The sequence below is a fragment of the Chionomys nivalis genome, chromosome X (genome assembly GCF_950005125.1).
Source record: "Chionomys nivalis chromosome X, mChiNiv1.1, whole genome shotgun sequence".
NCBI classification, from domain to species: domain Eukaryota; kingdom Metazoa; phylum Chordata; class Mammalia; order Rodentia; family Cricetidae; genus Chionomys; species Chionomys nivalis.
This window is the reverse complement of record NC_080112.1, coordinates 47,749,852-47,774,356: the sequence shown is the minus strand read 5'-3', so window position 1 is coordinate 47,774,356 and position 24,505 is coordinate 47,749,852. Positions and strand designations below refer to the sequence as shown.

At 35.0% G+C, this 24,505-nt stretch overlaps 1 protein-coding gene across 1 annotated transcript; it reads left to right on the top strand.

Moving 5' to 3' along the window:
• The first annotated feature begins 1,809 nt into the window (after positions 1 to 1,809).
• LOC130868244 (odorant-binding protein-like) lies at positions 1,810 to 6,911 on the top strand. Its single transcript, XM_057760503.1, has 7 exons — positions 1,810 to 1,903; positions 2,330 to 2,469; positions 3,398 to 3,468; positions 4,924 to 5,034; positions 5,685 to 5,786; positions 6,066 to 6,095; positions 6,706 to 6,911. The coding sequence occupies exons 1-6, from the start codon at positions 1,847 to 1,849 to the stop codon at positions 6,080 to 6,082; spliced, it is 498 nt and encodes a 165-aa protein (XP_057616486.1). The 5' UTR covers positions 1,810 to 1,846; the 3' UTR covers positions 6,083 to 6,095; positions 6,706 to 6,911.
• The last annotated feature ends 17,594 nt before the right edge of the window (positions 6,912 to 24,505 follow it).

The window sequence follows — 24,505 nt, the reverse complement described above, 5'->3', positions numbered from 1 at the left end:
TTTAAGGGACTCTATTGATTTCATAAAGTCAATTCTTTCCACTTCTTCTGTGTTAGGGTGTTCAAGTCCTTCTGTTGTAAGATCATTGGATTCTGGTGTTTTCAGGTTGTTTTTCAGATTGTTGGGTGAATTCTTGCCCTGGCGCCTGCGCATCACCTCCTATCGATGCTATCTAATGGGTTTGATTTAATTGTAATGGGGCGATCTGCTCTCAGTGTGGGGTTCACTCTTTCATGCTTGGACTATCCTGCATGCACCATGTCTGTGCGCCGGTCTCTGCCCACCACATGCGTCTGCACGCTGTTCTCCCAGTAAGGATATTTTGAGCAGAGTACATTTGCACATTTTGTAGTTTTTCTGAATGTAACTTTTTTGTAGACTGTTTCCCTTGATTTCATTTCTTTTGATTAATGATATCTATATTTATTGCCTGTGGACATCTAGCAACATTTTTTATATTAGTTATACAGTTAAACATTGGTGATATCTCTTTTAGGTCTGTGTCATAACAGTTGAATTAAGTGTACCAGAAGAATAGTCAACATATGGAAAGACTTAAAGACAACACAGGACATATCAATATCCATATAAGAAATCCTTCTTCATTTTTACCAGTTTTTCTTCTAATAGTGTGGTTGCTTTGGCTCATATAGCTCAGGCTACAGTTTTAAATACATTTAACATCACAGTATTATGCCTATATTCAGAATGTATTTTAAGGCACATGCCATGGTTTTATTTTTTTATTTTTTTCAGTTGAGAACAATTTTTATTACTTTATAGATAATACCAATCAAAATTCCCACTTCTTCCCCTCCTCCCATTTCTGTCCCACTTTGCCACATATGTTCCCTTCCCACATGGCTCCAGTCCAAAGAGAGGGCAAGGTACCCTGCCCTGTGGGAAGTCAAAGGCCCTCCCTCCTTATCAAGCTTAGGAAGTTATGCATCCATAACAATAGGATCCCAAAATGCCAATAAGACATGTAGTAGAGACAAATCCCAGTGCCATTGTCATTGCTCCCTCGTTCTGCCCCAACTGTCAACCACATTCAGAGGGTCAGGTTTGATCCCATGCTCGTTTATTCCCAGTCTAGCTGGAGGTGAGCATGTCTTTAAGTATCTTTTGGCCATTTGAAATTATTTTGTTGAGAATTGCCTGCTTAGTTCAGTACCCCATTTTTAATTGGGTTATTCAGAATTGTAACGTGTAGTTTTTTTCAGTTCTTTATATATTTTGGAGATCAGTTCTTTGACTGATGTAGGGTTGGTGAAGATCTTCTCTCATTCAATAGGTTGCCTTTTTGTCTTAATTAATGCGTCCTTTGCTTTACAGAAGCTTCTCAGATTCAGGAGTTCCCATTTATTCATTGTTGCTCTTATTGTCTGTGCTACTGGGGTTATACATAGGAAGTAGTCTCCTGTGCCCATTCATTGCAGGCTACTTCCCACTTTCTCACCTATCAGGTTCAGTTTTAAATGAATCATATATGACATATGAATATGCGTTGTGACCTATATCCATCAGTATAGTTCTGAAGGCAAAATGATTACTTAAATACTCTCACAGGGATAGTTATTTATTTCTGACTGGAGTGCTCAATTAATCATGCCAACAGAACCTGACCTTTAGTCTAATGCTATTTGTTTAGAAATATGAGATCATACACCGTTCAAGAGGGTCAAAGTAGAAACACTGGACAGATGCAGGTTGTTGTCATGCAGCACCATTGATTGATTCCATGAAACTCCCTCTAACTAACTGTATAAAAGCTTTGTCAGGTCAGTTCCTTCGCAAACAGCATTCTACTTTGAGCTTCTGCACAAGAGCAAAGGCAGACACCAGCATGGTAAAGTTTCTGCTGCTGGCTTTGGCATTTGGTCTGGCCCATGCTCATGCTGAGGTAAATTCATTTGGTCTGTATATTGGTTTCATGATCTTCAACAGCATATTTCTGTAGATGTGATATGTCATTTAGTTTGTCTATATAAGTCCATATTTATACAGTAAACTTTCTGACTTTCACTCATGCGCACTTTTTCAATCAGATTTTTCTAAGATGAAACAAATGAAATAAGGAAACTATGGGTTGAATTTCAGAGCTTAAGAGACCAACACATGAGTAGTTTCAAAAGGTCTCAGGTATCAAATGCTATGTAAATTGAGTCATCGTATTACCCTGTGTATTTCACATCCCTAGAAGCATAATTTTGAACCAATAAACAAAATATTGGTGATATATGCTTCTAGTTATTTTATGTATTTACAAAGCCTGGGATCAGAGATTTGATACCAACTCACATTCCAATGGCCTTTATTGTTTGTTCAGATTGAAGGAAAGTGGGTTACTACTGCAATCGCTGCAGACAATGCTGACATAATAGAAGAAGGAAGACCTATGAGACTCTTTGTTCGTGAACTTGCTTGTACTGAGGCATGTAATAGATTGGAATACACATTTTATATCAAGTAAGCAAATTGTGAACCATGCAAACTGCGAAGACTGTTTACGTCTCACAGATTTTATGTTGATAAACTTACAGGCAAATGTTCTGTATCTGGTCTTGAAATTGAAGGCCTTATTTTCAGAAATGTGATTAAGTTGTTCAATGATGGTTTAGGTCTGGACACCACTCAGAAGTTAGACACTGTCGCCAGTTCCTTGAATGTTTTCTTAGAATTGTCCAGGTTGGACACCTGTGCTCTAATATTTTATGCAGGAGATTCTAGGAATCTCATTAATAGTAAGTCAAAAGTGTGTGTGAACATTTGGTTCAAAGCATACGTGTTACTTAATATGTTATGTAATGATAATAAGTTATTATTCAGTCAATGACATCATAAGAAAGTCTTCTACACACAGTTCAGATAGATCTAATTTGTAAAGTACTGTCTCTGATGCTCTAGTTTCAAAAATTCTCTCTCTGAAATTTGGGTAACTATGTTCATTGAAAGAGTGCATAATAGCATAAGAAGTTTAAGAACTTAGAACTATTTCTATCTTCTAGCTCCAACTGTAAGTTTTAAGTTACTAACAAAATCACTTAAAATGTATGTATATAAACTTATGTACATTATCATTGACTGGAACATGAGAATTTAGATATTAATCATCATATGCATTAAGTAGTGAAAGTTGGATAGAGAAGTCATCGGAGCATTCATAGCACTCAGAAAAATTTCCACAAATAAAGGAAGTCATGTGTGTGATTACAAACAGGATGGTAATTTTAAACAAGAATTAGGAGAAGTGAGGTAATCATAGGAACATCTGTTCCATCTCTGTACACTGTTCATAGATACTATTATTTTCAAACTCATTATAATATGTGAAGATCTTTAATATGAACTCAAAGGTTATAAAGGATAAACCATCATTTCCATGTTTGACTTGTAGGGTGAATGGACAATGTACAACGACCAAAGTCATTGCAAATAGGCAAGCAGATGGCCAGTACAGAGCCCAGTGTAAGTACAGAATTTGGGAGCTTTCTCTGAACAAAAGCATTATGGGTGAGCATACAAGCTGGCACTTCAGTTGCCCATAGGTATATAAATCTAGAATAATTTTGGTTTCTTGGAAATTTCTTAATCGTTCCAACTAACATAGATATGTTACAAGTCAGAGTATGTTGTAGGTCATCTGAAGTTTACATGAAGAACACTATTACCTAAAAGTGTGAGTAATGCTAAGAAAATGTCTCCAAATACCTTCCTGCATGAAAATTTATTTCTAGTTAGTATTCATTGTCTTTACTTTTATACAGTATCTTGGTTTGCTATTGGACAGGCCTGCCACTCACTAATAAGTCTCAGTGGCCTCGCACATCTTTGCAAACTTCGTGCCTGACGCTAAAAAGTACTTATATTACAAGCATTCTCTACCATCTTTGATTCATAGAGTATTTAAACAGTGCTATATTAAGGTTTCTTTTTCTCATACTTTATAGAGATGATAACATTTAAATTATTGGATGATATACTTCAATTTGAAAAACAGTTAGAGGAAAATCTGTTTAAGAATTTGAGACAGACATTCAATTTTGTAAAAATCACAAAATAATAGCATGATTATTCAGCTGAATTATAACTGGTGTGGCTTTTTTAATCATAAATGAATGAAGGGCATATTCTTCTGGAAAGTCTATTGTTTTCAATACTTACATGGTTATTAAAAAGAGGCGCTCTAATAGAAAATTGATAGCTCCTAAAATCTTTTATTTTTTCATTGAACAACTTTTATCCTTTAATCAGTGTCAGTAAGAGGAAATACCATACACACACAGAGAGATTGAGATAGAGAGAGAGAGAGATAGATAGAGAGAGAGAGAGAGAGAGAGAGAGAGAGAGAGAGAGAAAGGCATATGTACACTCACATAGAAAACACACACAGAGACAGACAGACAGACACACACTATGAAAGTCTAGTAAACTTGAAATATTCATTGTTATATCTTTTCCATCAATAATCTTACAAGAAGAAAACATTTGTGCATATCTCCAATTAGTACAGTCTCTTTGCATATTTATTAATTTGCCCACCGGTTATTATCATGGTATGACACCAAAGTTTTATACTTTCAGGAAATTGTTAAGTGATATTTTGGATATGGTTGAAAGGGGAAGGAATACCCAGCAGAGTGATCCCACAGGTCTTGACACAAGGAATTCAGAGAAAATGGAAAGTGTCTGTCCCTAGAATTCACTATCAGGTTTAAAGAGTGGAAACGAGTGGTCACTGCATTATGATGGGATCTGCCAAATGAAGGACTACAAGAATACCTTTGCCCATGATTTTCATATGATAGTGAATCAGAGATGATTTCTAGAATCATGGCCAATATTAATGTTTTGTCACAGGTGACATTAAACAAAGTAGAAAAAATGAGTGACACTCATTTTGAAATGTTTCTCTTACTGCAGTTGAAGGTGACAATATAATTGCACCTGTGTATGTGACACCAGAAATCATAATCTTTCTTGTTCAGAATGTGGATAGAACTGGCCGGACAACAAACCTGATTTATGTTCTTGGTAAGAATGGTAGTGGGTTTTCTGATGTAGTAAGAGAAGTATCCCCCTGCAAATGGTGCCCAAGTACAGTATCATGTGTTTCCAAACTTCTCTCCACTAAATTAAAATGTGATTATTGTGTGGACCATCTTTTACTTTATTTTGTAATTTAAGTAGAATGGTCATTGAAGACTTGTGGTAATGGGGGAGCCTATTGGAAGTGTTTATGTTCATGTTTCCTCACTGGAAATGAGGGAGCATATATTATTTTCCCAAAGTTCAGACCATTTTGAGTGTCATTTTCTCAAGTGTGTACTAAATTAAAAAATGAACTCTAGATGATAGACTTGGAAGAAATGTGAAGCTTTACTAACAGGCCCCCAAGAATCTCTAGTGTCATGGTTTTGAAAGTGGGTAAGATTGAGTTGAGTGAATTCTCTAGAGGAGTTGTTTTTTTTTTTTATTTTGATAATCATGAAACACTGAGATGTAATGTCATTACCATTTATACTTTATTAAATGTGTTTGTGGAATGTGGGGAAAATTATTATTGCCTGTATTGATCCATCGAGGGTAGATGAAATTGGAGCATTTGGGATACTAAGGATGCAATGTAATTTCTTCAGAGTTCTACTGAACATGTCTCTGACATTGTCAATCATACAATACAGGAAAAGGACAATCTTTGACTTCTGTACAATATGAAAAACTTGAGGAATTTGCCAAGGTCCAGAACATTCCAAGAAAAAACATTCAAGATATTCTGGCTACAGGTAACCTCAGTGAATATTATAGTGGTCATAGGATATATAAATATATACATTTATAAATGTATATGTATATATTTATATTCCTGATGCATATATGTATATATACACACATAGTCTTTCTATCTATTTATCTATCTAATCAGTAATATTCCTAATTCAGATTATATCTACTCATATGCAATCTTTCAGTTTCTATTTTCAGAAATAATCCTTGGGGAACTGTTCTCATATTCAGATAAAAACATTTATGTCATTCCTTACAACATTTGTGTTCTTTTACAGATATTTGTCCTAAATAATGACTTTCTCTAGGTGAGTAGAAACAGGAATCAGGCTGAATCATCTTGATATTTGAATGAACTTGTACTTATTACATAAAAAAATTGGAAATATGTTTGGGAAAAAGGAAAAAATAAATTCCAAATTAGGCAAAATCAAGGCAGAATATTATTTGTCTTTTAAATCTGAATATCTTACAGTGAAAAAATAAATAATAGAATATATTTATTTATAAAACAATATGAAGCACTTTTATCTTGTTCAAAATTGCTAACATTTTCATATTAAAATATTCATCAAGAGAATATTTCTTGTATTTGACAAATCTTACTCTACTTATGATTGTAGGGTATTATTTGTCACAGACATAGTAAAAGCCTGTTGATGTTTTTAGCATATTCTTTGAAACTTCTCAATATAAATTTTCATATATAGCCACAGAATGTCATTATTTTCTTTTGACAATGCTCCTATAGGATGCCAAGTACAAGGTATTGGTGACTGCTAGGGAAGGAACTGTTTATGTACAATCCATTCTGTATACTCTATATTGTTATATTTAATTTTGCATTCATCATGGGCAAGGATGAATATTTACTGTATGTTCAACCATGTTTTAATTTTTGATTTCATGTCTGCACAGATAACAACAGGATGAGAATTATACATCATGTCCTCTTGACCATGGGATCAGTATCACATTCAAATCACCATTTTTAAATGAATTTTCCCCTTTCTTGTAAAGTCTGGGTACCACATTCCAAATTCCTGACTTGCCTTTCCTTTTCCTTCCTATTACCTATGAGCTATACTTACTTTTTGAATGATTAAATAAAATGTATCAAGAAGCAATAAAGACGAGTGAAAAGGATCTCATTCAAAAACATGTAAATGCTCACTAAGCTAATTAAAATAGTCACTCCAGTGTAAGAAATCATATCCATATTACTAAAATATATTGCAATAGTTAGAAATGTCACAATTACTGGTGAAGGATGGACACAAACACTGCAAAAGTGATTGGATGTTGTGCTTCATATTTATTTTTAGCTGAGAATTTTGTTTTGCAGCTGAATGGTCCTAACACACTAAGAGATTTGACAGAACAAACTCATTGAGTCTGTTTCCATGTTCCACATTATTTAAAAGAGAGGACAAAATATATTTTTAAAAGTCCATCTGATCGTGCTCTGTCTCCTTCTGCTCCTCATTTGGGCCTTGGGATTTCAGTCCGGTGCTCCAATGTGCGTCTCTGTCTGTGTCTCCTTTTATCACCTGATGAAGGTTAATATCCAAGAGGAGCAGGGAACTCAGGACTGCGAGGGGTGCACTCACACACTGAGACAATGGGGATGGTCTATCGGGAACTCACCAAGGCCAGCTGGACTGGGTCAAAAAAATGCATGGGATAAAACCGGACTCGCTGAACATAGCGGACAATGAGGGCTGCTGAGAAGTCAAAAACAATGGCACTGGGTTTTGATCCTACTGCACGTACTGGCTTTGTGGGAGCCTAGGCAGTTTGGATGCTCACCTTACTAGACCTGGAAGAAGGTGGGAGATCCTTGGACTTCCCACAAGACAGGGAACCCTGACTGCTCGTCGGGCTGCTGAGGGAGGGGGAGTTGATTGGCAGAGGGGGAGGGAAATGGGAAGCGGTGGCAGGGAAGAGGCAGAAATCTATAATAAATAAATAAATACATAAATAAATAAATAAATAAATAAATAAATAAATAAATAAAGTCCATCTGAGGAGATTATCTCTTGTTAAATGACTTCAGTAAGCAAGTGAATCAGGATTTGCTTAAATAGTGTATATATGAGTCATTCTCACTTGAAGAATAAATTCATGAGAATGATATTCCAGATACTTATCTCTGCAAATATGCATGTGATTATTACAATTTTCTCTTTGTACCACAACATTTCCTTGGAGTGTTGTTTGCTATCAACATAGAAAAGGCAGATGCAATTTTCTTTGAGGGCTTTTAACAAGGAAAAAGTAAATATATTAGATAGTGTTTCTACATTCAGTATCCTGAATTCTAAAGATGTAACAAAATCAAAGAACATTCAATATTTTTAAGCAACATATTTGGATATAAACAATGACTTAACTTTGTTTTTAAGAACCCTGTTATTTAACTTTTATTTGTGTACATTGCAAAACAATGTTACTCTAGACAAATACTTGACTAATTTTTTTGAACTGTTAGTATATTCAATGTACATTTTCATTCTCTAAGTAATTGCTATTACTCCTGTGCCCTCAAACTTCTTCCTATTTCTCTAACTTCTTCAGTAATATACATATTCCTTTGAATGTTGAGGAAATGTGTGCATGTGAGTGTGTATATGTATTGAGAAAATGAGGATTGACAAAGAAATTTATAATTCAACTGCGTCCACTTAGTATCTCTAATATGTATTCCAGGTTTGTGTTGGCAACCTGGTCTTCAAATACTTATTACTTTTAAGTGGTCTCATTTTATAGGTGTTAGGGATATGACTACTACTTTTATTATCAGAAGTTGCTTTCTAAGCCTTCAAATGGCATGGAAGTTCTAAAACTCACCATTCACATCGTGATAAAATGGGAAAAGTTTGACCAATTTGAGAGGTAACTCAATGGTGGTTAGCTGAATGTATATCCTGAGCAGTAGAAGGTAAATCATGCTTGTTTTCTAAACATGTCTAACTACAATTGTTCTTTTAATCAACCAGTGTAATTTCTAGGTATATCCAAAGAACCAGCCCTACAGAAAGTACTAGAAAGAAAACCCCAACCCAAAGAAATTAACTGAACAGACAAAAAGACAGAACAGATAACCTCACACCAGCAAATCCCAAAGAAGGGAAACACACAAACACTACTACCAAAAAAAAAACACACACAACAGGAATTAACAACCATTTGTCACAAATATCTCCTTGTATCAATAGATTCAATTCCCCTAGAAAAAGACACAGGCCAAGATAATAGATATGAAAGTAGGATCCAGCCTTCTGCTGTATAGAAGAAACATACCTCAACCTCAAAGAAGGACATTAGTTCATAGTAAAGGGTTGAGAACTGTTTTTCCAATCAAATGTACCAAGAAACAAGTGGGTATAGCTATCCTAATATGTAACAAACATAGATTTCAAATGAAAATCATTCTGAAGAGATGGAGAAGGATACTTTGTGATCATAACAGGAACAACCCATCAAGATGAAATCTGAACCCTGAACATCTATGCCTCTAATACAAGAACACCCACATATATAAAAGAAACATTACTCAAACTTAAATTGCAATCAAACCCCACACACTATTATGTCAACCAGACAGAAACTTAACAGAGAAATAAGAGAACTAACACATGGCATGAATCAAATGGACTTAAAAGACATCTATAGAACAATTCCAACAAAACACAAAACAATATACCTTATTCTCAAGCACCTCATGGAATCTTCTGTAAAATTGACCAAATACTTAGTAACAAAGCAAACCTCCACAGATACAAAAAAAAATTGGAGAAACCTGATGTATCTTATCAGATCACCTTTGATTAAAGTTAGAATTTAACAAGAACACTACTCTAAGAAACCCTATAACCTCATGGAAATTGAACAGTGAACTATTGAACCACCCCTGGGTTGAAGATGAAATAAATAAAGAAATTCAAGACTTCTTAGAATTCAAAAAAAAAAAAAAATGAAGGCACAGCATACCAAACCTATGGGACACCATGAAAGCAGAACTAAGAGGAAATTTTATGGCACTAGGTTCCCATATAAAGAAAATGGAAAAAGCTCACATCAGTGACTTAATAGCATATCTGAAAGCTCTAGAACAAAAAGAAGTAGACCCACCTAAGAGGAGAGGAACACCCGAAATAATCAAATTGAGAACTGAAATCAACAAAATAGAAAGAAAACAATACAATGAATCAGTTAGAGAAAGAGCTGATTCTTTGAGAAAATCAACAATATAGAAAATCCTTCATCAAAACCAATCAAAAGGCAGAGAGAGAGAACATCCAAATTAACAAAATCAGAAATGAAAAGGAGGACATAACAACAGACACTGAGAAAAATCAGAGATGTTTAGGCCATTCTACAAAAACCTGTACTCCACACAATTGGAAAACGTAAAGGGAATGAAAATTTTTCTGGATAAATATGAGTTACCAAAATTAAATCAAGACCAAATAAGCAGACTGAGTAGACATGTAACTGCTAAAGAAATAGAAACAATGAGTAAAAGTCTCTTAACCAAGAATATCTTAGGACAAGATGTTTTAGGTGAAGAATTCTACAGGAATTTCAAAGAACTAATATCGATACTCCTCAATTGTTTCACACAATCGAAACAGAAGCAACATTGTCAAATTCTTTTTACAAAGTAATGATTTACCGGATAACCACCCCTCACACACACACAAGACATTACTAAGAAGAGAATATAGTCCAAAGTCACTCATGAGCACTGATGCAAAAATACTCAATAAAAAATACTGGCAAATGAAATTCAAGAACACATCAGAAAAATCAGTCACCATGATTAAATTGGCTTCATGCCAGAGATGCAGGGATGGAACAACATATGTAAATCTGTCAATGTAATCCAACACATAACAATCTGACAAAAAAAGACCTGTTTATTAGATACTGTAAAAGCCTTTGACAAAATACAACATCCCTTCATTTAAAAAGGTCATGGAGAGAGAACGGATACATACATAAACAAAATAAAGTCAATATACATCAAACCAACAGCCAACATCAAACTAAATGGAGAGAAACTCAAAGTGATCCCACGGAAATCAGGAACAAGAAAAAGTTTTCTACTCTCTCCATATCTACTCAGTATAGTACTTGAGTTTCTAACTAGAGCAATAAGACAACAATAGGAAGTCAAGAAGCTATAAGTTGGAAAAAAAAACCAAATTCTCCCACTTTGCTGATAATATAATAGTTTACATAAGTGACCCCAAAAATTCTACCAAGGAACTTCTGCAACTTATAAACTACTTCAGTATTGCAGTAGAACACAAAATTCACTAAAAAAAAAAAATTAGTAGTCCTAATTTACACAGATGATAATTGGACTGAGAAGGAAAACAGAGAAACATTAGCCTTTACAATAGACACAAATAACATAAAGTATCTTGGAGTAATTCTAATCAAACATGTGGAAGACCTGTATGACAAAAACTTTAAATCTTTGAAAAAGGACATTAAAGAATACACCAGGAAATGGAAGTTCTCACATGTTCTTTGTTAGATAGAATTAACATAGTAAAAATCAAAGCCTTACCCAAAGCAATTTAAAGATTTGATGCAATGCCTATCATATTCTCAGAAAAATTCTTTACATCAAAAGAAAAACCCTCCACTTCCAATGGAAAAGCAAAAACTCATGATAGGAAAAATAATACTGTATAGTATGGGAAAATCTGAAAGAATCACAATCACTGACTTCAAACACTACTGCACAGATTAATGAATATAGAAAACATTCTGCTATTGGCATAAAAACAGACAGGAGGACTGAGGGAACTGAATTGAAGATCCAGACATCAATCAACACACCTACAAGCACCTGAGTTTTGATAAAGAAGCAAACAATAGAAAATAGAAAACAGAAAGCAAATGGTACTGGCATAATTGGATATCAACATGTAGGAGAAGAAAAATAGATCCATATCTATTGCCATACACAAACTTCAAGTTCAAAATGGAACAAAGATCTCAAAATAAAGCCAGCCATGCTGAATCTCAGAGACTAGAATTTTGGAAGTACACTTGAATGCCTTGGCACAAGAAACTTCCTAAATATAACCCCAGTACCACAGAAACTGAGAGAAACAATTAATAAATGGGACCTCCTAAATCTGAGAAGCTTTTGTAAAGCAAAGTAAATGGTCAACAAAATAAAATGGCAGACTACAGAGTGGGAAAATATCCTCACAAACCTCACATCAGACAGAAGGCTGATCTCCGACTTAGCCATCAAAAGAAGAAATAATCCAACAAAAAATGGGGTACAGAGAACTCTCAGCAGAGGAATCTTTAATGGCACCCAAAGTTCTTCTGTAAAATTGGGGCATCCATTTTCAATCTAAAGGCCCATAGTATCTGGCAGATTTTTCTATGAAGCAGGAAATTTCAAAGACAGTTCTGCCCATACTGATCATTTTTCAGTCACTTTCTTCTGTGTCCTGCAGAATGTCTAGCCAATACATTCATGAAGCAGGACCTCTGAAGGACTGTCACACCTTCCTTAGGTAACTTCTGCAGTCATTATTCTGTGGTCCTGTATGTTCATTTCATCCAGCATACTATCAAGCAGTCCATACAAGAGCATTTTCTTGCCCAAATGACTAACAAACTCCATGAGGAGAGTCTTTGATGCCCATCATCCTCTTGAAGTATATTGGTGCTGCATGGAACTGATGATTCTCATCATCATGAAGTGTCCTAAATTCTTAAGGCATTTTAAATTCTATATTCTGTTAGTCTTTTAAAGATATATATATATATATATATATATATATATATATATACACATATATATACATATACATGTATAACAAAATTGACCTTAAATTTGTATCAATAAACAAGATCCATACCAATGCAAAGTATTCATCTCTATAGGATATTCCACTTTAAATGTAAATAAACATTTATAAACAATATTTGGAAATTTTGGCATAGTTTTCTTCAAACTGCTTCCTGCTTTTTGTTGGGTGAAGTATTTATTGGTAGTTTTATGGAGACCTTTTGGGTTTTCTTGGTCCACCAAAACATATTAGTCTGGAAGGAATCCACTGTTTCTCGTCCTCTCTGTAAACAAAAGAAGAACCTCTTTTCCAAAGCAACAAATTCTTAGACCCAAATTTTGAAGTCAAGATATCTTAAAGTATATATGTTGGTTTAGCTTAGAATCCTATACAATGAAATGTCTCTCTGTACTTAGCCCATTCACAGTCAAAAATTCAAAGAAAGCACAATAATATGCATAATTCAGACTCTGTATTTTCTATCTTTATGTGGCCTATTTTTCTTTACTGTTTTAATCTATGACTGTCTGTACTCTTTTATATTATTTTTACTGTCTCTTTAAAGACTTTACTTCCTTTTATAAATGTCTTTTTCCTCTCTCTCCTAATCCTATGTACATTTGTAAATACACCATTTCTCACTGAGAGGTCTTTTATACCTGAATCTCTCCTATTGTGTATCTGAAATCCTTTTCTGACAAGGAGCAGTTTAGAATCATAAGCAGTGTAGTTGTGGCAGCCCTGGATGTTGCCTCTGCCTCTGTTGGCCTTGTAATAATGGCAGAGGCACCAGAGGAATGTTACTGCCTCTGTGAGCCATACTCACTGTCACAGCTCTGGGGATGCAACATGTCTATGTTTTCATTAAGCAACTTGTAACACTCTGCTCACAAACCCCATTTAAGTGTTCCATAGTTGGACCTCCCAAAAGAGCCAATAAGAACCAGGATGCCTTCTTAAAGGAGTCACACCTCTGCTTGCAACCAGGAAACAGAGCCCACCTGATAACTGCTGTTACCAAGAAGCAGTGTTTAACTCTGTTATTTTAGGTCTAGAATTCCTTTTCAAGCTCTTTCAGTTTTTATGCATTTGCTTTCATTGGTGCCATTTTGAGTGTCTGTCAACACTCATGAAGGCAAATGGAGGACCTGTCTACTTCTTTCTTCATTGTGGATAAGATAAAGTGAAGAAGGGCACTTAAAAGAAATCCCACACTAGCTCAGAATTGAGAAATAAATGGCTATTTATTTAGGGGTAGACTCACAAATTAGAATCCTCTGCTTGAACGGTGATCAGAAACTGAATCTCGCAACCGGAAAAAGAGATCTGATGCATGCTCTGCTTCAGCTTATATAGTATAAAAGATCACACCCCAGTAGGCAGGTAACCACTGGCTGTAAGACTTCCTGCAGCTCCTCTTCCTTTTCTTTAAATAAGAGAGTTTTAAGCCTAATACTATATTATATACAATAAGAACAAATATATTCAATAATTCTCCTATACAACCACTTGTATAATAAATAACTTCACCAAATCATGAAAGGAAATTAACTACAACTCTCTAGTCTTCAACCCCATTGAAGATCTAAGAAGGGAAATAATATTAAGCAGGAAGTGTGATCAAATAACTTCCAAAACGCGAAATAAATAATGTAGGCAACTGGCTTCCTGGGCAATCACCTAAAGTCTCACTTGCAGTGTTGAAGCTACCAACTTTGGCTAAGGCATAGAATAACTGACAGATCATTTTCAGAGTCAGGAAAAATTTCAAAACTGTCCCACCCTTTCTTGGTAAGATTTGACAGTCCTGATTAACCATTTATGGATACCATGTATCTTGTCAGTGGTTGAGGAATGGGCATTTCTTTGATACAAAGACAGTTTTGCCAACAACAAAACATCCAAGTAGAGTGTCTTCAGTGCTCAACATTCTCTCTGGAATAGATCAGTGCTGCCAGGAGCAATCGTGTCTCACTTCAACAGAACCCTAAGTTATTTAAATGCATTACCTTGCTCATCAAATTTGAATATCAAGTACAGATTTAAGATCAAAATTGTGTAACGCCTTTTGTTTAATTGAAGTAGTGAACTACAACAAAAATTTGTTTGTGCTTCTCTGAAAGCCAGAAGCCTATTGAACTTGCTTTGGTTTTGACCCCTATGTATTCTCTCTCTTAAACTCTCTCCCTGTGTATTCTCTCTCCCTGTACTGACCCCAGTCCCATCATGCTATAGATCATCTTGCAGTTCTCTTCAATGAGATTTAGTTCTAGCACCTCTTGAGTGATAAATACGTCTCTCTTTTCTGTATTTTTATGCACCTTCTTTGGGAAGGTGATAGGGAAGGTCTTACACAACCAGACAGTTAATTCTTGGTCCTTGACTCAGAACCCCTTTAAAATCATTCACCAGTGGAATTCTGGCCATTTAATCTATTTTATCATAATAGGTACTTGAATCATTATATGAATAGTAATTATAGATATAATGTAGCATATCGTTGTAATAAATGTATTATTAAACCTTAACTGGTTCTCAGCACCATATTCACTCACTTAAAAACATGTCTTTGATTTAGAACACAGTATCATTATCTATAAGTTGTTATAGGTTTGACAGATATTATTATTTCTTTTTTAATTTCCTTATGTAAAAATATTTGTATTACTTTTCAATTTTCAGGATACAGCTTTTAGATTAAATTTATTATTTGTTTTACTAATAATGATGGTAATGCAAATCAACTTCATATATGATATTTCACCTTACTCTTTTTAAGGTGGCTATTATATTTTAAATAAAAGATATTTGCTTATATGTATAAAAATTAGAACTCTAATCATTCTGTTTCCTTACAGGTACTTGCACTATTTTATAAAGTAAAGATTTATGGGAAAATTGAAAATATTCTACATTTAGAGAATATCTGATACTTAGCATTATTCATCCATTTCAATAGATACTACACATCTGAGTTGCTAAGATTGTCACTAGAAGGCTCTGTGTTCTACATGTTGCCCTCCTTTGTAACTGAGCTTTATTAAGAAGCTGCTATTGTAATAAATTCAGCACTAAGTGGTGCCAACTACTGAAAGAGCCTGTTTCTATTCTGACATTTTGAAATTTAGATTCCTAACATATTTATGATTCTTAATTTTCTCTGTGTAATGAGGAATGTATGATGAGGTTCTATTATTATTGTTATGAGCCTGAATAATTACTTACCTGACAGTGTAATTATCTACTGTAACTGTAGGAACTGCAGAAAATTAGCCTGCTTTATTAAAATAGTTCATGTTTCTACTCCTAAATAGTACTTTAACAGGCACATACCAGATAACTCAGTAATTTGGAACTGATATTGACTTTATTACATATGTATTCTGAATCTGAGAAACTTATGGATTCTTTGACTATTCCTTTGAATAGTTGGTAATTATCTGTGGACTTTATCAGAAATGTTCAATGGACTCTTTGGGAGAAGTACACTAAAATAATAAGAACTGATGTCTCTATTTTAATTGTTACTTTCTTAATTTGTTTTTTTATAAATCTAAATCCATATTTATGCTACATTTAAATAAAGAATGTTGAAATATATCTAGGAAGTTTAGCTTTAAATGGAATTATAAAAATAAAATTTAGACCTTAATGGGTATCAACTTCATGAAAATCCTGTCTTGTTGATAAACATTTTGGCAATTCTTTATATATGTCAGCTATATAAAACTTTGATATTTCACAGCTGAAGGATACTTCATTTTTCTGGTATCTTAGTCTAAGATATTATTTTCCTACCATTGCTTTCTATTGAGAAAACTGAAGTAAATGTTGGCATTAATAAAATATACCTCTATCAAATGCACATTATGTACTTTGAATTTCATTTGTATTCGAAAATTTCTAGGCTATATCAAAGGGAAACCTTTACATTACATGCTTAAGAGATGTTAAGTAGCTGAGAACAGAAGGTAGTGAACATGAGTGAAAATACTGAAAAACATAGGATGTTAGTAGTCTTGGCATCTAGTATAATGAAAAATATTCTGTGGTACCTTAGCTTCAGTGTAAAAGTTCCATTTGAAAATTTATAATCAGTATTTCAAGGTAGACAGAGGCTGTTTGTTCATTTTCCAGGTGCCAACCCCCCCCAAAAAATAACACAGAAACTATAATAATTACAATACTGTGTGGCTAATAGCTTAAGTGTACTTCTAGCTAATTGTTACTTCTTAAATTAAGCCACTTTTTTGTGTTTTATCACAAGACTCTTGGTTTACCAGCAAGGTTCCCCGGTGTCTGTTTCCTTTGGTGGCTACATGATATCTCTCTAGTTCTGCCTAGTCTCTCCTACAATTCTGGATTTTAGACTGGTTTTACTGTGTTAAGCCATTGCTGGAAAGCAGTTGTTTTTGTTAACCAGTGTCAATAATAAATATTCATGGCATAGAGAGCGGAATCCCACATCATTCCAAAAACACATTTCTGCCTTAGTTTTATTTAAACCAGTGTTTATATAGTGCTGTTGCATATAAGATGTAAAGATCACTTACTGCATAAAATTGTTGCATCCATATACTCTATAGCTTGTAAGCTTTTTGTCACTTTACTAAGTATCTTGCAGCTCCTTAAGGGGTCCTGTCTTGAAACACTTAAATGTTGTTGATGAAAAGCTGAACACATGCTTTTCAGTTTTCAGCTGTAGCAGGAAAAAAGCTGCGTCATTTTAAAATGCCGTTTTTTTGGGCCGTTGTGCCAGGACAAACTCTGACTCTTTCAGACAGACAGTCCAACTGATTGTGGTCTGTGAGCAGTATGCTGAAGCTTGCTTTCTGGCAGGAACCTTGAAACACCTAGAGTTGTGGCAATAAACATAGCTCCGGCCGGTACCTCAGCCATGTGGCTGAAATCGCAGAAAGCTAAGGAATGGGCTGGATTCAGCCATCAAACCCATGGCTTTAGTTCTACCCATATTCCTTAGCAAATTAAAGGCTCATGTGGTCAGAAAAAGAGAGAGATATACAGTAAAGATAGATTCAAAGATGAAGAAAACCTCTAAATAGTTTACTATGTGTTAAAAATATATGCAGGCTAAAGGTTAAAGTCCTTAAAAATAAATAAAAGGAAAGAGAGTAATAGGGTGTGGTATCACACACGTTTAATCCCAGCACTGGGGAGGCAGAGACAGGTGGATCTCTGTGAGTTCAAGGACAGCCTGGTCTACAGAATTATTCTAGGACAGAGATATTAAAAAAAAAACTGTTTCAAAAAGTAAAAATAAACTAAATAGAGGATAAAATAAAGCTGCACAAAGATGGAAAATACACATAGAATCTTGATACTGTATGCTATTATGCTTTCCTTGAATTGTTTGAATGCTGAGGAAGGAGCAACAGCTGCTAAAAGATACTTGTTTATAAATGCTGCTGAACTAATCCAAGATAGATATTTTGAAAATACCTTGACTTCAAAATTTGGATCTAAGGTTATGATGTTTTGGAAAAGTTCTTCTTTTGTTTTCACAGACTATGAGACCCTGTGGATTGCTTCTATCCCAATATGGTATGATAGACCACACCCTCCTGAAAGGTTCCTGTGAACACCTTCAAAAAATTACTTCATTCAACTGTCAACTGAGATGAACCTAGCACACAGGTTATACCATGAAAGACCTAAATAGCAGCGCCCCATTCAGCATGAAGCAGTTTGGAGAGAAAAAAAACTGTGCCCATATTCCCAAATATTGTTTATAAATTTTATTTTTTATTTAAAAGGTGATATGATATAGATATGAATAATTCACATTGGTATGGATTTTAAGATCAATGTTGTTATATGTATACATATTTCTGATATTGATTAAGGTATTGTGATTTTGTAGTTCATTTAAAAATGTAATGTATAATTAGGAGATATAGGTTGTTAATGGATAATCATCATTAATAGTCAAGCTTGATAGTTAGATTTTCTAGATGTGCATAGATATGTTTCAGATAGGCATTCTTTATATCTTTCAAAGACTATAGAATATGACATTTAATGTTTTAATAACTTAGGGCTTTTCATGACAATGAGACATGTCTGCTTCTGGTAGCACCAATCAACTTCAAGAGGAAGATGGGCATCAAAGAGGCTACTTATGGTGTTTGATAGCCATTTGGGCAAGAAACTACTCTTGCCTGGACTGTTGCATAAACTAGACACAGAGAACCCTCAGGGAGAGGAATGTTGAACTTGCCTAAAGGTGAGATGGTCTTTCAGGGTTCCTGACTCATAAAAGAGTCTGTGAGACATTCTGCAGGGCACAGCAGATAGTGACTGAACTACCTTTGAAATTTCCTGCTTCATGGAAATGTCTGCTGGATACTATGGGCCTGTAGGCTAAAGATAGATGCCCCAACGGTACAAATAAAACTTTGGGTGACTGTCCAGACAGCAAGATGTCTCTGTCATTTCTAGAGTTTTGAAAGTTGCTTATGTCTTGTTTACTTAGGTAATATTATATCCTTCTGGAGTCTTTGATGGAGTTAAAGAATGGTTAGTTATCGTTATAGTTTTCCTTAGTTATGATAAAAGATAAAATAGATATAAATATTGTAACTGTAATTCTTGCTTTATAACTGTTTAGTTATATGTAATTTTGCTATGATAAAACCTTCCTTTTTGTTTAAACAGAAAAAGGAGAAATGATGTAGGAGGGTCTTCTATCTATCTGTTGTTTCATTGGTTAATAAAGAAACTGCCTTGGCCTTTTGATAGGGCAGAATTTAGATAGGTGGAGTAGACCGAACAGAATTCTGGGAGAAAGAAAGCAGACTCAGGCAGACACCATGATTCACGAACCTGAGATGGATGTAGGTTAGGATCTTTCCTGGTAAGCCACCACCTCGTGGTGCTACACAGATTATTAGAAATGGGTTAATCAAGATGTGAGAGTTAGCCAGTAAGAGGATAGAGCTAATGGGCTAGGCAGTGTTTAAATGAATATAATTTGTGTGTTGTTATTTCAGGCATAAAGTTAGTCATGTGGGAGCCAGGTGGGATGAAAAGCAGGCCTGCTCACCTCATCACTACAGTATCTGAGAGAAAAAATTTGATAGCAGGATTTTAGCTCATAATTTCTGAAGCTTGACTATCTAGTGACTTCTCTTAAAGTAGAACATTATGCTAAGGAGAGTAGAATGTGACAAAAGTGCCCACTGCTCAGGCATCCTAATGAGGAAGGAGATCAAGATGGATGATTAAAAATATAGACATACAGACAGACAGATACACAGGCAGATACACAGACAGATACACAGGCAGACAGAGATGGATGGATGGGTGGGTGGATTAATGGATGGATGGATAGATAGATAGATTGACAGGATAGAAGACAGAGAGAGAGAGAGAGAGAGAGAGAGAGAGAGAGAGAGAGAGAGAGAGAGAGAGAGAGGGAGATACAGAAAGACATAGGGAGATTTCCATTGCTTTCTTGCCAACTCACCTATGACCAGTCACTTGGAGACCATGCCTTCAACTCATCATCCTTTTTGGGGAAAATGCATTGTATTCAATTCTCTGTCAGACTGTATTCATCATAAAAAAAGAAAATTCTGTCAATAATTTAAATGAAGGTAATGTGAGGCTTACTGTCATTCTTTTTTTAAAAATATATTTATTTATTTATTATTTATTTATTTATTTATCATGCAATATTCTGTCTGTATGCCTGCAGGCCAGCAGAGGGCACCAGATCCCCTTATAGATGGTTGTCAGCCATCATGTGGTTGCTGGGAATTGAACTCAGGACCTTTGGAAGAGCAGGCAATGCTCTTAACCTCTGAGCCATCTCTCCAGCCGCCGCTTACTGTCATTCTGCTTGTAAGTCAGTATCCTTGATTCCTCTGTAATTTTATACTTCATAATATATGTTTTATGTAGGAATTTATAAAGTTACTTTCTCTAAAATTGTTATGATTATTTACGTATGTTGCTAAATGCTATACTAGTGCTTATTGTTGAGAAAGTGCTTTTTATTTTATTTTAGTAAATTTATCATGTTATCTGGCTCTATTGAGTTTAGTACTTTATTAGGTAATTTTATAATGAATTCTGATGGTATTTTCTCATAATCTATTTACAATTGAACAAAATATTTATTTAGTATCAACTGTCAAATTACCAGTAATTTTATAGCAATTTTCCATCTGGTCTTGAACTCATTGTGGTCTGCCTAACTTTGTCTGTTCCATACTTGAATTTAAGGTATTCACCACCATGTCCAGTATATTAGTTGACTTTTAAAGTTTAGTAGAATGTACCTAAAATTTCATATACACCTGAAATTTATTCAAGGAAATTTCTCTTTCATTTATTGTGTGTAGCGCGCCAAGGCGCTCTGCGCACCACGACGCTGTCAGCTGTCATGTTCTGATGTAGCGCGCCACGGCGCTCTGTGCGCCAGGCGCTTTGCGCACCTCGGCGCTGTCAGCTGTCATGTTCACAGGGTCTGGCACTAAGCCCGTTGCTGCCATTTGCTAGTGTCCCTAGTAGTAAACAACTTCTGCGCACTCTCGCTACCGGCCCAAGAGTGGTTTGAATCCACCTATCAATTGCTCACACGTCTTGCTCACGCAATTGCATCAGTGTGGGCCGAGCCAATCAAGCAATGACACATCATAGGCGGACCAGGCACTGTATATATTCCCCGCGCGGTCGGGCTCGGGGTCTTTTCGCCTCCATCTTATCTTCAGTCTTCTGTGCTCCAATAAAGTATGTTCCAAGAAGAATCCTGTTGTGGTCGTCTTCTCTGCTGGCAGAGTTGCACGCCGCAATTGTGTACTTTTATTTTATTTCTTTATTGTTCATCTTGATAGTTTAAGTTTTTCTAGGGAAGACTTCTATGCCATTTTCTATTTTACATTTATTTATAGAAACTTTCCCATATTATATTGTACTTCCATAATTTTTATCATTGTTATTATTATTTAAAACCATGTTTCTCTGTGCAGCTCTGGCTGTCCTGGAACTCTACAGGCCAGGCTGGCCTCAGGAGCATGAAGATCTGCCTGTCTGTGCCTCCTCAGTGCTTGGAATAAAGGCATATTCCATCACCACTCAACTTTCAAACTTTTTAAAAATTAACTTACATTTTCATTTTTATTATTTACACTGTCTAGTTCAGCATCCTCTTTGAAACACAAAATCACACTTGACAGAAGAGTTGTAGTTTAATTTTTTCTTGCAGTTTCTACACATTTGAATTTATAGATGTATTCAGTATTTTTTAAAGATTTATAATTATTTCTAATTATGTGTTTAGGGATTAATGTGCATGTGAATACAGGTACCCACCGAGGCCAGAATTGGGCATAGGATCCTGTGGAGCTAGTTACAGGTAATTCTGAATTGCTTGATGAGGATGTTAAGAGCCAATTCTTCATCCTCTGCAAATAACATCACATAATCACAGAACAGCTTTTCAGCCCTTATTCTGTATTTTTAAAAAGTAGTTTTAATTTTGTCTTCTACTTTTGCTAGCTCATTTATTTATATTTTTATTCTTTTATCATTAGCTGAAATATTAATTGGCTTATCTTTATACTGTCTAGTTTTCTATACATATAGTCAAATTAACTCATCTTACTTTCACTATATTTAAGGTGAAAAACTCAGGTTAAAAATCAAAGTAACTTGTTTTTCTATTATAAAACTACTATGAAATTACACTTTGTCTTTTCTTAATTTATTACTGAGAGTTACACGTCAAATATTTGAAATTTATCTTTGTGGATATTGACATTTTGTAACTGACTTTAATTGCAATATTTTTTACTCCTTGTATCATAGTTACATGAAATTTGAAATGCTTTGTTTAAATATATTTTCACAGCACTAAGAAATCAAAATTACAGAATATTTCTCATACATGTATTAAGTTTTTGATTATTTCCTTGTGTTTGTTTTATATATTTGTTTCCTTTGAGAACAAGTTTTGTCATATAGGACTAGACAAGCTTTGAACACCTGACGATCATTCTGCTTTAACCTCCTGAATTCTGATATTGCAGGCTAAATGACACCATACTTGGACTAATTTTTCCTTTCAATATTGAAGATAGGGCCTTGAACATACCAGAAAAGCATGAAGCTCTATCTCCAGCATAATTTGATGGAGGAAGGTCATTGGTGAATAAAGAAACTGCCTTGGCCCATTTGATTGGCCAGCCTTTAGGTGGGTGGAGTAAACAGAATCGAATGCTGGGAAGAAGGGAAGTGAGCTCAGATGCCCTGCCGCTCCCGTCCAGGGCAGACGTGATGAAGCTCCGACCCAGGATGGACGTAGGCTAGAATCTTCCTGGTAAGCGCACCTCGTGGTGCTACACACATTAATAGAAATGGGCCAAACAGTGTTTATATGAATACAGTTTGTGTGTTATTTGGGGACATAAGCTAGCCAGGCGGCCTGGGCTGGGTGGTAGGAACGCAGCCCGCAGCTCCCTTCAACAATAATTCTTTGAATAGAGTGGTTTTGAAAGACATATTACTATTCCTTCAACTTTAAGTTTCCTTTTGTACTTCACCTGTATTTAGTTTCATCTTCCACCAATTCTCTACATTCTTCCCTTTTTTCCACTCTTAAACTCCTGAGCAATGCTAAGAAGCAAATCCAGGGATATGTTTGTACTACACAAATGCAAGATCACTGCTGAATTATAATTCTTAGTTGTAATGGTTTGAATGACAATGTCACTTATAGGCTCAGATACTGTAAAACTTGGTCCCAGTTAGTGGCATTGCTCAGGGGCGTTTTGGAGGTGTGGCCTGCTTGGAGTAGGCTTTGAGAGAAAAAAATGCCTTGTGCCCCTTTCCATTCTGTTTCTCTTTTAAGTTTGCCTTTGAAGAGCTGAGTTCTTGCTTTCTATTCCTGCTACAGTGCTTGCCTTTTGTTGCAGTATTTCCCCCATGGTGGACTCTTATTCTTCTAGAACCTTAAGCTTAAATAAAGTCTTACTTCTACAAGTTGCCTTGGCTATGGTGTTTTATCATAGGAAAGATAAAGTAGCTAATGCACCAGTCTTTAAAAATTTCTTTGTTTAAAATGAAAAATATGAATAAAATATTCCATGTAGAGCTGCTATCATCATTTCAGAGTAACTCCAAAACTATGTAACCTTAACAAAAATACTGTTATGAGTTTCCTTATCATTCTAAAGGGTGGTAACAAAATTAATTGTCAGACTGTTCATGTTTTATCAATCCAATCTTGTTCAACAACTGTAATATTCTACCACAGTCATCAATATTTGCTTTGCCTGGAGAATGTTTAGATTCTCAATGGCTTAGTCTTTCAGAAATTTCAATAATCTAAGGTATTTCTCACACTCAGATGCTGAATATCTGCTGAAATTTTAACTGTACCTTATTCATATGCTCAGTTTCTAAAACAGATCATCTTTCAACTATTTCTTGATTTATAAGTGGAAGACAATTTCTCTAATGTTGTGTATGGATATCTAATCTTCAGTTATGTAGCTCGGGATGAAAGTCTTTAGTGTCACCCATAGTTGGAAATGGTGATGAAAGAATATGTACTAAGAGTATCTTGTGTGCAGGCAGTGATTTTGTTTGTTTCAAGCTCTTGGGCACATGTTATTGTCAAACTACTGTAGTAAATGGATAGATGGTAAAAATAATGACTGTAGTATTATTGAAAATCTTTGTTAACAACAATAGGAGCCATTTTGTCAATATTTTATTTTAAATAAGAAAGGAAGTCTTGATATTTGAATATTGCTTTGTTTGAAAATATAATAATTTCTTTTATTGCTTATATTGAGGAAATGCATTATAGTATCATAATAATTTTATACTTTACCATCGCTTCACCTATAATGACAAAGTTT